The sequence below is a fragment of the Cetorhinus maximus genome, chromosome 11 (genome assembly GCF_964194155.1).
Source record: "Cetorhinus maximus chromosome 11, sCetMax3.hap1.1, whole genome shotgun sequence".
Lineage (NCBI taxonomy): Eukaryota > Metazoa > Chordata > Chondrichthyes > Lamniformes > Cetorhinidae > Cetorhinus > Cetorhinus maximus.
Genome location: NC_135889.1, coordinates 87,065,697 through 87,079,534, shown reverse-complemented (window position 1 = coordinate 87,079,534; position 13,838 = coordinate 87,065,697). Strand labels below are relative to the sequence as shown.

The window sequence follows — 13,838 nt, the reverse complement described above, 5'->3', positions numbered from 1 at the left end:
CCACCTTCCTGCACCTGGCCCATAGCCCTGCAGTTTACAGCACTTAAGGTGCAGATCCATTAAGGTGCAGATCCAGGTACTTTTTAAAAGAGTTTAGAGTTTCTGCCTCAACCACCAACTTGGGCAGCAAATTCCAGACACCCACTACCCTCTGCATAAAAAAGTTCTTCCTCGTGTTCCCCCTACACCTGCCACTTATCTTGAATCTATGTCCTCTGGTTCTAGAATCCTCCACCAAGGGAATCAATTTTATCCTGTCCACTCTATCTATTCCCCTCATAATTTTGTACACATCAATAAGTCACTTCTCAGCCGCCTTTGTTCTAAGGAAAATAACCCCAACCCATCCAAAATCTCACCACCTAGCTACACTTCTCTAACCCTGGCAACATTCTTGTAAACCTGTGCACTCTCTCCAGAGCTATTACGTCCTGCCTGTAATGTGACCAGAACTGCACACTTTGTAATCTTTATGGACTGACGACCAGTGCTGCTTTGTTAGATTTGGATGCTATCTACTAGGAGATGAGCCAGTCAGAAAATGATTTGCATACAAAGATTTTGGGAAGGAAGCTGGATCCCATGGTCAAAGTTTCGAGTTATGAGCCACATTACATGCTTGGCTGATTATGTTGAATTGGTTGGTGGTGTAGCTATTAGCACACTCAGGATTGTTCAGCCGGTGCTGCCTAATTGCACAATCAATTCTAACAGCTGCTGTCAACTCAGCTGATCAGAGTTAACTTGGTACCCTTTTCTCCTGTGGTATAACTTGTCATCGTTTAAAATTTGGCATTTTTGTATTTGCCCTGCCGCGTGCAAGATGGAACGATATGCAACATGTCTCTTTTCAGTAATATTCAAGTTCCGCACTTGAGTTCTCACATTTCAAAGAGCTAGTTCAGAGGTGACCTTGGGTAGTAAGTTCTTTGAATGTATCTGCTTAAAATCTCATTGTAGTGCCATCTTACCAGCAGTGGGAAAGGTGGCAGATGGCCCAATTCACCTACTTAAGTGGCCAATTATGGGGTCACTTCTTGCTTCTGCTGGCATTTTACCAGTAGTGGGGTGTCCTTCTACCCATGAGGAGACTGCCAGGTACTCTTTCACCCCTGCCAAGGAGGGGGCCCCGTGGTAACAGCGCCACATGCTCTCAGCAAACCCCCTCCCACATGCACGCACACACAATCACTGGAGGCCTGACTCACTGGCCCCCCACCGCCCCTGGACCCCACCCAGCTGAATTTGAGGGTGCTGGTCAGCGATGTGCCCTCTTACTTCAGGTAGAACCACAGTAGCGACCAGCGCTGCTGCCTCTTCGCGGGGGTGTCTGCAGCTGACAACGTGAGGCTCTGGGTCCCACGTGAAGTAGGCGCGCCACCCGCCCTTTCAACCCTGAAGGCGGGACCCGACCACTACAATACATTTCAGCCCATAATCTTTGGTTTGTGTAGCTAAGTAAAACTTTTAATTTAACCTTGCATCATTTAGGGATCTGTAAATCTTGAGTGCTGGGGGCTCCTCCATCTCCTCAGCCACTTTCTGCTCTTCCTCTCCATCAACCTTGTCCGGACTCCCTACATTGACCAGCTTCCAGTGACATTGGCTGCTTTCTCAATGCTGATGCCTCTATGAAGCCTGTGTCTGTGCAGAAAGGCAGACTGACAGGGCTGGAAGGAAAAGGATTGGCTGTGCGGGCATCTTGTGCCACGTGCACCAGGCGGGCATGGTCCTAACCACATCCTCTTCTTAAGTGTTTGTGTAATGTCCAAGACGTGGAAATTCACCACCTCGTGATCGCATTGTGCGTAAAAAAAAACAATCAGAAATGGAACAATGAACATGGATTTTCATTTTGGAAATGAGTATTTTTCCAGCTGGTGAACTATTGCAGATTAAACACCAGTCCCATTCCCATTGACATGAAGCTGTTTATTGTTCACTGCCCAAAAATCAGATTTAAATCAGAGGTAGAGGCGCATGGGAGTCCGAGTGTGACCCTAATAAACTGCAGTAAGGGGCATGCTCTGCTTCAGCCAGTCCCCAGTTTAAGTTAACTGCTCTTATTAAATCTCACCTGGACCTAGCCTAAAGTCGGCTGACAAAATCGGGGGAGAAATGGTTCCGGTTGACCTCACGTACATACCGCTTATTCCGAATAGAATTGCGAACCAGTTTCAACGGATCTACTGGGAAACTCTTTCGAGTTACCAACAGTCACAGATTGCAACTTCTTTCGAGTACAATCACAGTTCTTGGTTTTCCAGGAGTGGGACATGAACCCACAACCCTCTGATTCAAAGGCGAGGGTGCCATGAACTGACCCACAGCTGACACCTCAATAAAGGAAAATCTTTCGAGTTACCAACAGTAACAGATTGCAACTTCTTTCGAGTACAATCACAGTTCTTGGTTTTTCCGGGAGTGGGACATGAACCCCCAACCCTCTGATTCAAAGGCGAGGGTGCTATGAACTGAGCATGTGTACCGAATGGGGAAATCTAAAACCAGTTCAATCTATTGGTCACCGCCCTTCACTCTGAAGATAGGTTACATTTCTAGATGTTTGTAACAGGACTATCTGGATCCAGTTCCGACTAGAAAGAGCTTGCATTTATAAAGCACGTTCTAAATCCTCAGAGCTCTCCATGGCCACCGGGTACTTTTTGTTACATCGACAAAAGCAGCAGCTGATTTACACATATCAAGATACTACAACCAGCCATGAGAAGTGATAAGCATTCTGTTTTGGCGCACTGGGATTCTTCCCTGCTGCTGGAATAACGCTGTTGGATCCTTTACCTCCACTAAGAGTGTAGACAAGGCCTGACTCTCAAACCGAACAGTACATCTTAAGGCATAGGTAGAACACGCAGGTGAATAACGTATTACCAAACAGGACAGAATCATTTTGTTTTTGCAGTGTACAACACATCAAAAAGCTCGGAATTATCTCAACATCTTAAATAAACTTAGTAGAAACGTGTCCTGTGAGTACTTATCGTCCTTGTATACAGGTATTTTTCTACTTTCGTTTCCTTTGGAGGTTGAATACAGATTTCAATGCAGAGATGTTTATTATGAAATCTGGTACGCTGATCATAGAATGCGACAAGATCTGAACAAATTAGGAAGCTTGGCTGTGTAACTTGGGTAACTTAATTCTTAAACTGTGATTCATAAGGTGCAACAGAAAGAATACGTCTATATAAATTTGGCACATAATTGCCCTGCAGGACAAACTAGTTATGACTTGATCTCTTGTGGCATTGTTCAATTATATATCTATTCCATCTCCCTTCTCTCGTTCTGTCACCCCTTGTTTCTGTGCATTTCTCCAACTTCCATCCTCGATTTTTTTTTTCTCTGCAAACGCTATCGTCCGGCTGTCGCCTCTGCTAAGCTTCACACTCTATCTTTCAGTGTTGGTGTACTACATTTGTATTTATTTTTACATTTCTTGAAAGTTAGGGAGACAAAATGCGCCTCGTGAAAGGTAAAAGTTGGCCGTTTTGAGAGATTGTGTAACATTTGCGGGTGGAAAAGAAACTAGGAGATAACGAATTTGCGTGTCATCCTTGCGCAGGGGCCATGCTAATCTTCTCTGTATCGTTCCAATTTTAGTATATGTGCTGCCGAAGCGAGGAGATAAGCCCGACTCAAAAATATTGGGAGACACAAGTGAGAACTGCCATTTAAATAGACACCAGTGCAGTATCATTAGGCTCTCACCTTGATGTAATATATACTTTTGTGACAATCACGATTGATTTTTTTTCTCCAAAAATAAAGATACGTTTTACAAATTGCAGTGAGTGCAACTTAGATGACTTAAATTGCATTGCTTATTTATCAACATTTAGAATTAACAAGGTGACAAAAATGGTAAATTGCGTTAACATGGTAATTTTGTGTTGATGAATTGACAAAGTGGAATAGGCAGTGATTAGCGCATCCTTCCTCGTCACATATTGGTTTTCTTTCATGGGGATACTGATGTATCCAGGCATCTTATCAATGATTTTCACCAAACTTAAATACTTTCGTGCCACTTCCTTTTAGGAACCATCCCGTTGTGAGCCATGTCTACAAAAATGCTAGAATCAGCTCCAAAAAAATTCTAGTTGATAATTTGGCTGGGACAATGACTTTCCAGCCCTGCTGAAAAAATAATTCAATTTATCCGTTTGCATTTATCATGTTTTGTTGGAAATTGTCTCTTGAACAATTCTTTTTTTTTGCTTTTCTGTTTTCATAAAGAAAGTGAGACCAGAATTGTGTGCAGTACAATGGACATAAAGATAACCAGTTGAGATATTTGACAGCCCAGTGTCAAGTCCAGAAACGTTTACTCCTTGTATTCCTATTACAAGCCTTCCAACTTATCCATGTAAACTGGAGTTATCCATAAGTCTGAGGCCTCACATACACCCCTTGTAGAATTATAAGGTCCTTGGTCTCTCTCCTTGACCTAGTGATGTATGATAGATTCCCAATAGTTTTTCGTTCCTTTAACGTCACTTACCTTGAAGCGTTTTGCCCGCATCTATTTTGCCTGGTCCAGATTTTGTCACACGTCTGTTATCATATCCTTCTTCACAAAAAACGACGTCAACGTTCAGTTTATTTGTCTGTGTTTGTCTCCGTCTCTCCTTTGTACATATCAGAATCACGAAAAGATTTAATGTTTGTCTATTTGTGTGTGATAGATTCTTAAGGTGAGGAAGGCAAATCCAAGACGTTCATATTTTGGGTGTCACGCAAAGTTTTAAGAGTGGTAGAGGAGCATGTTGGGAAGTAAGTACATGCTAGAGACAGTAATAAGTTCAGACGTGTCGATTTTCCCCATTGCTGTAGTAAAGCATGTTCTGAGTTAACATAAATTGAAAAATGACCATTTCCCTTTACCTGCACATTCAATAAATCCTAGTGTTACTGAACTTTTACTAATGTTAAATGGATTCTCGTGCTTCCTGGTGCACATAATAAATCAGAGAGCAACACTTAGCAATATTTGAATCGGGAGGAAATCGGCACAGTAACATCCCGTGCCGGTATGTAAAGATGGATAGACGGAGACATGATGAGCTCAGGACTGTATTTTTCTCCCCCTGGGGATAAGTTTCTTCCATTTCTGTACGTGGCTCATCAACATGGTAATCACGTTTTGTGTCACAAATTGTTCGGTACTTGAACGGCATTTGCATAGAGCGGCAGCCCTCCGCTCATCGGGTGTAGCCTCCTTGGGGAAGCTTTGAAGTGGTAATGTTTAAAAGCTCGCTCCCTTCTGTGTTTGGTTAATGAAGGCACCAAGTGAAAAATTTACTGGCTGTCTTTGATCAAATTGAAAACAATGGAAGATCATTCGTTGTGGCGGGGTTCAGAATGAAGTAGCTGCTTTTTTGTCGGGAAATTGCGCATTATTTCCTAATGATCGGATATATTTCTGCGGAACAGAGCACAGCCTCAAATGTGAGCTTGTGTAGCCAGGCAAAGCTGGGAATCATGTACATCAACGGATGCTTGTTCCTAAATGAAAGCTCGGAGGAAAACAGACTGAAGGAGGGATCTTTATCTGTCTTTAGCGTCCTGATCGTGACTCTGTTAACCATCCTCATCATCGCCACCTTCGTGTGGAACTTGCTGGTATTGGTAACTATCCTGAGAGTGAAGACCTTTCACCGAGTCCCGCATAACCTGGTGGCCTCCATGGCTGTCTCTGATGTGATGGTGGCTGCACTGGTGATGCCGCTCAGTCTGGTCAACGAGCTGCTCGGGAGGCGCTGGAGGTTGGGTAGGCTCCTGTGCCATGTGTGGATTTCCTTCGATGTCCTCTGCTGCACGGCCAGTATCTGGAACGTCACTGCCATCGCCCTGGACAGGTTCTGGTCCATCACCAGGCACCTGGAGTACACTTTAAAGACTCGAAAGAGGATCTCCAACATCATGATCGTCCTGACTTGGGCGCTTTCAGCTGTCATCTCATTCTCTCCCCTTTTCGGATGGGGAGAAGCTTACTCCGCCGACAGAGAGAACTGCCAAGTCAGCCAGGAGCCCTCCTATACCATCTTCTCAACTTGCGGCGCCTTCTACTTGCCACTTTGTGTGGTTTTGTTCGTGTACTGGAAAATCTACAAGGCCGCCAAGTTTAGGATAGGGAGCCGCAAAAGGAACGTTGTTGTGCCCCTGCCTGAAATACTGCAGGTAAAAGAGTTACTGTCTGGCTGTAAACCCTGCTGCTCTCCCATAACAATCACATTTGTCATGTACGGATGCCTCCTCAGTAGGTCTCCTATCCCAGGACCATAAATGCACTCCTAAGGCGCACCTCTACCAGTATCGCCAGTGCTTCTCTCACTAACAATCGCAAGGCGAATTAGTCATTATAATTCTGTCCTTTGGAAAAATGGTTATTCTGCTGTCACCCGGTTAAACGGGTTAGATTACTGGAACGATAATTTAAAAAATATATAGGTATTTTATTTCAACTACTGCAAGCTTCAAACCCGCACAACTCCGAGTTCCTCTCGAAGTGAATGTTGCTGATTTATTGCTGATCGTGTCATTTTTACTGGAGAAAAATTACAGCAAATTATCGAGAGCGGGAAAGGGAGGGCACAGCGACCCGGGGTTGCTGGGACTGTCTGTCCAGGTGCTTTCTGTACCTTCTCCAAACCCCGAGGATAAGTGATGGGGCTGCCCGCTCAGTTTTATTCTGTCAAATAATCAGCAGCAACTGCATTTTAAATCAGGCCATCAGACAAAATCAAAAACAGCTGCACGTTATTTTCAAAGTGCAATGTCTGTACAATTTTAAAAGATTGTTGTATCAAAAAGGAACCGCAGGAAGTGTATTATTAACCTGCCTAACTTATTCCGTTTCCATATTCCCGTATTTTTGATTCACGCTCTTTTTTCTATATTATAAAGTAAATTGATTGGATCACATTTTAACATGTTTACTTGTGGGAATATTGTCTATAAAGATTCCATAGAGATTCTATAAAGGTAAAGTCAGAGGGTAGGTATCGACGTTGCTTCGAAATTAAGTCCGGATCACGGTTTAACTGGGCTGTTGGTGTGCGCGGAAGAGGTTGTCACTGTGGTTGGGGAGTCAGAGAAACAAGGAATGTGGGACCAGATAAATAAAACTGTACCGCATCTTCATCGGAAAGCAAAGCAGGTTCGTGGAGTCAGTAACCTTACCGCTTGACAGGGTAGAGAGAACAGACAGCAACAAACGAAAAGCCGGAAAAATGTTGTGGTGGGGTGTAACACCTGCCGTGTTTCCGGGTAACAGTAAATACTACAACAATATTTTCAGAAGATGCATATTTAGTTTGAATCCTGGACTAGAAGAGAACCGTGGTCTAATAGGTCTCACAGTACATCACCCCATTGTATCTGATGTAATGGTTTTGATTTAAATTTCTCTCTGATACGAAGCACCTCGATAGTGAAAGGGCTGCCGAACAACAAAAGCGGCTCTCAGTCGTTTTTTTTTAAAATTGCCAACCGATCACATTGGTTTCATTGATTGCTTGAAGTACAGAAGTTTTTCTTTATTCTTTCATGGGATGTGGGCATGACTGGCGAGGCCAGCATTTGTTGCCCATCCCTAATTGCCTTTCAGCTGAGTGGCTTGCTTGGTCACATTTCCCCCACCCCAATAGGGCAAGAGAATTATTATTACACAGATACAATAGGACAAATAGATTTCTAATTGGTACGTAGTGACAACCTACTTCATATGGCTTAAATGGTCAATGAGTGAATGTTGCCATTATGTGGTTTAAATTATATTCTGGTACAGTATTCAGTGGGCTTTGAACATTCAACATGGATGAGGTGCTGCATTTTGCGTCCTGCTCCCCGTGTGTGATCTTATGTTTTTAATCGTGAACCTTGTTGTAGGTGAAGGAAGCCAGTCACCAACCCCAGATGGAGTGTGCAGTCCGACATGCAGCCCTGACCTTCCAGGCGGACGGAGAAGCTTGGCGCCAACAAAAGGAAAAGAAGGCAGCGGTGATGGTGGGGATCTTGATCGGGGTCTTTGTCCTGTGCTGGATCCCATTCTTCATCACTGAACTCATCAGTCCTCTGTGCTCTTGCAACATCCCTCCTGTCTGGAAGAGTATATTTGTCTGGCTCGGTTACTCCAATTCCTTCTTCAATCCTCTCATCTACACAGCTTTCAACAAAAATTACAACAATGCCTTTAGATATTTATTCATAAGGCAGCGATAAAGGATTAGATGTAAACAGATTAATCTTTCCTTGGCTGTGACCTGAAATTACTGAACAAAAGTAACATTCTATTTTTATAACTGGTAAAACATGCTGAATATTTAATTTAAGTATTAATTATATTGAATAATAATTATATTAAAATGGCATATCTATTTATAAAGATTAGAGATCACTGGTATGAATTCTAAAGATAAAATTCAAGCCAGGTATTTTACTGTATATTGTTACAATACTTGATATGACTATTATTTTGAAAAGTGCTTATTAAATTAAAGGTGGAGGGAGTTCCCTCAGTGAAATAGAATTACCTACTTTACATAACTTTACCAGGGGAGATCACTCTGCATAAGCAGCACTAACATCTTTCAGATCTGTTTTATTCATACAATCCCAAATAAAACATATCAATATGTTATTATATACAAGATATTGGTGATAATTGAACTTACATTTTCAAGAAGTTGTTATTTTACTAAGTGGTTGGATAATTGCAGCTTTAAAGTTTTAGAACTGTTTGAGTGAACTATAAATCCTCCTTGAATATTGATGTGTGCAATTCTTTTGTTTCATACTCCTCAGTATATGGACTGTTAAAGTAGCATTTTATTTATGATACCATTGGTTTATGGCTCCAGTTTAGTAAATTTGTTGTTCTGAAGCAGTACTGAATCTGTAAGGTGTTTTGTAAAATTACTCCAGCACAAATTTACTGTTGACTTCCTCCCTCACCCCCCCCCACCACCCCAACCTCCACAACCAATTCTAACCCCACCTTTCCTGAAGGTGGTGATTCTTTCTGAACTATCAGTACTGTCGAATATCCTCTGATATTTGACCCCAACTGATCACTCATGCTTGCAACTTGACAGTGAGAATCAGCAGGCTTTTCCATGCTTAGGGGTGAGGGACTAAAAGCTGAATCTCATCATGTCCACAGTCACACATCCAGTTCCTTTTAATATGAGAGTTTAGGTTGTGTAGGTTCAAAAATGACAACCCTTTTAGTACATAGTATGCTTGTACATCTGTCAATGGTACCATTGCTATTAAAATTGTGATAGTTTATAATACATGAATAAATCATTCCATTATTCTTTCATATATTTATGGTTAATATTTATGCAACTATTGGAAAACATTGATCTTAAATTTAAAAAGGGGTTATAGTTATGTCATCGTGGATCAGATGTTAAAAGACAGAAATTCAAGCTTGCCTGACACATCTGTGGACAGCTGACTGAGTCGCAGGTGGAAAGTACCTGCACCTCTCCATTTTCTGCAGTGTTTGCTTTGAGCTGCTGCCTGTGTTGCTCATTTTGCAGTCTGTTAACTAGTATAAATATTATATACTCTGTTGGCTGTTAAAGCTGGTAATTGCTAAGTTATTCCAGATGCTGCATCTTACATGTAATCAGAATTACTTCTCAACATGGTTTAAGAATTGGCCATCAAATCACTCAATTCAATAAATGCAACAGTTTTTTTTAACGCTGACTGACCTACTTCTGTTTTTATTTTAGATTTCCAGCTTTGCAGATTTCTTTCTAATATCTCTATGCATATGAAGAATTCACATTAATATTGCCTATTTTGTGACTCCGTGAAGAAATTTTACAGACTATAGTAGATATTCTTTTGAGAGTATTTCAGAACTTTTTTCTGTTAAGAAACACATCTTAAAATATAGAATTGCAGATTGTAAACTATAAAATAAACAAAATGTATACCACTGGACTGCAGAACATTTTTTATTTGTTCAAATACAAGGACACATTAATTTCCTACTCTATTTGGTTCCCACGCTACTTCTTTTAATTGTTTGAAATTATTTCAATGATTTGTTACATTAGTTTAAGTACTTCTATTTCATGCTCTAATGCCACGAGGAACTCTCCTTCCTTCCTGTGCTATAGTCATCAGCTGTTGCAACACACCACTGTTGCTGGAAAATTCATACTCAATTGCTTATTATCTGTAATATTACGGATCACTTATTACATAAGGGATAAGATTCCAAATCAATTAGATAATTTTCTTTATACAGTTCCATTGCCAAAATGAATCCTGGTCAAGGCTGACAATTAAAGAATGAGGTAATTACAACCTTATTCATGCATATGTATATAGATCTTGATGTGGTAATAACCCATTGGGTCGGGGACAACAAAATGTACTGAGACAAGAGTATGTGCAGCAAATGTAATAGGAGGCATGTATTTCCATATAACTACTAATAAGTGGTTAGTTGTACCACAGGTGTCAGCCATGGATCAATGGTGTCTCTGATGCAGAAGACCATGGCCACTTCCATGAATAGAGCACATAATGCAGGGTGGCACTTCAGTGCAGTTTTGAGGAAGTAGTGTGCATTTAGAGGCACTGCTGTTTGGGTAAAATATTAAATCTAGGCTATCTTTCCCCACAAGTGGGCATAAAAGATGCAATTACATTCTTTGAAGAAAGGCATGGGAATCGTTCTGGTGTGCTGACCAGTATCATGTCACTGAAACAGATTATTTTATTGCTGTTTATGGCTACTTTCCTATGTACAAATTGACTGCCACATTCCTTTACGTTGAAACAGAGACCACACTTCAAAATTTCTTCATTGGCTGTAAAGTACTTTGTCATACAAGGTGTTGTATCAGTTCTGTTTAGTACTAGTTCTCAGCTGCTACGTGTAGACATAAAACTGGAAATGATCTTGTATGTTGTACACACCTTATTTGATAGGCAAAGTCATGGACCAAATAAGAATGTTTAGCCTCATGATCCATATTAACAACATTTGTTCATAAATAATTTGCAACTGCATAGAAAAAAAAGCAACTTTACTGTTTCAATTCAGTAATTAGAGAGCACAGCACAAAAATCTACTAACTAGTTCCATTTTAAAAGGATGTAGGAACAGAGAGATCTGTGGGTTTACATACACAGAGCTTAAAAGTAGTAGGCTGATGAATTTGCTAAAAAGGCATATGGAACCCTTGGCTTTAGATATAGAGGCATAGAGCACAAAAGCAATGAAGTTATGTTAGACCTTTATAAATCGCTGGTTAGGCCTCAGCTGGAATATTGTGTTCAATTGGGGCACGACACTTTAGGAAGCATGCCAAGGCCTTGAAGAGTGTGTAGAGGAGATTTGCTAGAATGATGCTAGAGATGAGGGACTTCAGTTTTGTGGAGAGACAAGGGCACATTTTATGGGATGGGTTGGCAGGTTGTGGGGAGGGGGCGTATTGTGGGAAAGTGTAAAATTATTAGCAAGCAGCACCCCTGCTTACTAGCTACCCCCAATGCCACCCCACCACCCCACCATGGGTATTTTTCACAGTGGGACCCTGCCCCAGTGTAAAATATAGCCCAAGAAAAGTTAGGATTTTTCTTCTTCGAGTAGGAAAAGTTGAGGAGGCTTCCCCTTAAACCTGTTCCACTATTCAATGAGACCATGCCTGATCTGTGACTTAAATCCACATACCCACCTTTGTCCCATATTACTTAATACTTTTGGTTAATAAAAATCTATCAATTGCAGATGAAAAAGTAAAAATTGAACTTGCATTGATTGTCCTTTGTGGAAGAGAGATCAACATCTGCAACCTTTTTTGTTTAAAAGTGTTTCCTAATGCACTGTCTCTTGCCAATGCAATATGGCCACTCAAGATGGACGCCGATACCCTTCTGCATATGCGCACTGGGCCGCAATGCGCAGAAATCCAATGATGTCACTGCTGGAGTCTGCAGCCTGGGATTCAGAGTGACAGAAGGGGGAAGAATGAGGAGAGGCAATATAGTCAAAACAGCAATGTACAATCCACTTACATTGCTGGGATAGTGAGACAGAGTTTAGAAACACTGACCAACATGACTGCAGTAAGATATCCCACAAGGAAAAGATTTTACTTCCCATCTGCAACTCCTTTCCTTCTAACCCCTGTAAAAGAAGTTTCCAAAATCCATCACTCCTCTTGCTGCCAGGGCAGTGATGACTGCAAATGAGCCCTTCTGCACATTGTCCCCATTAAAGATGGCATCCGCTAACCTAGACCTAACATCAGCATACAACTTCGCAGGCATGGCATTGGCAGCAAACACAGCCTTCCTAATTTAATTCTTGAAAGGTCTAGTTCTAATTTTTAGCTTTTAATTCCTAGTCCTAGTCTCTCCAACCAGTGAAAATAGTTTCTAAATACTCTATCTGTTCCTATTAATACCTTGAAACCTTCCAATCAAATTACCCCTCAATCGTCTAAATTTCAAGGTATCTAACTCTGGTTTGTGAAATCGGTCCATGTAATTTAACCCTTGGAGTCCAGGTAGTATTCTGGTAAATCTATGCTGAACTGTCTCCAAGTTCAATATGTTCTGCCCAAAACTGTTCCCTCTATTCCAGCTTGGTTCGACAGAGCTTTGTATAGACTGGGTGACCGCTTTGCGGAACACATTCGGTCTGTCCGCAAGCATGACCCAGACCTTTCTGTAGCTTGCCATTTCAATACACCACCCTGCTCTCATGCCCACATGTCCATTCTTGGCCTGCTGTAATGTTCCAGTGAAGCTCTAAGCAAACTGGAAGAACAGCATCTCATCTCCCGATTAGGCACTTTACAGCCTTCCAGACTTACCATTGAGTCCAACAACTTCAGATCATGAACTCTCTTCTCCATCCACACCCCTTTTTGATCCCCTTTTTTCAAATATTTATTTTTTAATTTTTATGTATACATTTTTTCCCACCTATTTCTATTATTATTTTTAAAATTAATTTCCATTCATTGTTTTATCTCCACATTTTAGCCTATTTTGATCCTTGCTCCCACATCGTCCCCTCCCCCCCACCCCACCCCCACTAGGGCCATCTGTCACTGGCTCATCCTGCTTTCTACTCTTAATGTCACCATTAGCACCTCCTTTAGTCAGTATCACTACCATCAACACCCCTTCGAACTTTTGTTTGACATCTTTTGCAATCTCTCCTTTGCCTCCACCTATCACTGGCCTTATATACAGCTTCATCTGCCCCATCCCCTTATATAGTATATACTTCACCACATTTCTACTTCTCTTTAGTTCTGAAAAAGTGTCATCTGGACTCAAAACGTTAACTCCTTCTCTCCACAGATGCTGTCGGACCTGCTGAGTTTTCCCAGCAATTTTTGTTTTTGTTTCAGATTTCCAGCATCCGCATTATTTTGCTTTTATCTTCGTATAGCTAAAGTATGGCTTCTACCCATCTTGTTTTCTAGTACTCTAAATATAAAGGCCTGCATTCCATTAGACTTTTGATTATTTTTGTACCTGTTCTTGACATTTTAATAATAAATTTCTTTAGAGCTCAGAGACCTGGGGTTCCAGATACATCGACCATTAACATCTAATAGATAGGTTCAAAATTATGAAGTGGTTTGATAGAGTAAGTGAGGAGAAACTGCTCCTACTGACAGGAGGGCCTATAACTAAATGGCACAGATTTAATATAATTGGCAAAAGAGCTATGAGTGGGGGTAAGGGAAGGCATTGAGAAATTTTTTACACAAGTTATTGTGATATGGCAAACAATGCACCGTTGGAAAGGGCAGTGGAAGCAG

The 13,838-nt window shown here is 41.3% G+C and overlaps 1 protein-coding gene and 1 non-coding gene across 2 annotated transcripts; one reads left to right on the top strand and one right to left on the bottom strand.

Moving 5' to 3' along the window:
* Positions 1 to 3,541: 3,541 nt before the first annotated feature.
* On the bottom strand, positions 3,542 to 3,644 carry LOC144687007 (U6 spliceosomal RNA). Its single transcript, XR_013578044.1, has one exon. It is a non-coding gene; the product is annotated as a U6 spliceosomal RNA (small nuclear RNA).
* A 1,621-nt stretch (positions 3,645 to 5,265) lies between these two features.
* On the top strand, positions 5,266 to 9,715 carry LOC144686302 (5-hydroxytryptamine receptor 5A-like). Its single transcript, XM_078551382.1, has 2 exons — positions 5,266 to 6,204; positions 7,915 to 9,715. The coding sequence occupies exons 1-2, from the start codon at positions 5,431 to 5,433 to the stop codon at positions 8,245 to 8,247; spliced, it is 1,107 nt and encodes a 368-aa protein (XP_078407508.1). The 5' UTR covers positions 5,266 to 5,430; the 3' UTR covers positions 8,248 to 9,715.
* Positions 9,716 to 13,838: the final 4,123 nt, after the last annotated feature.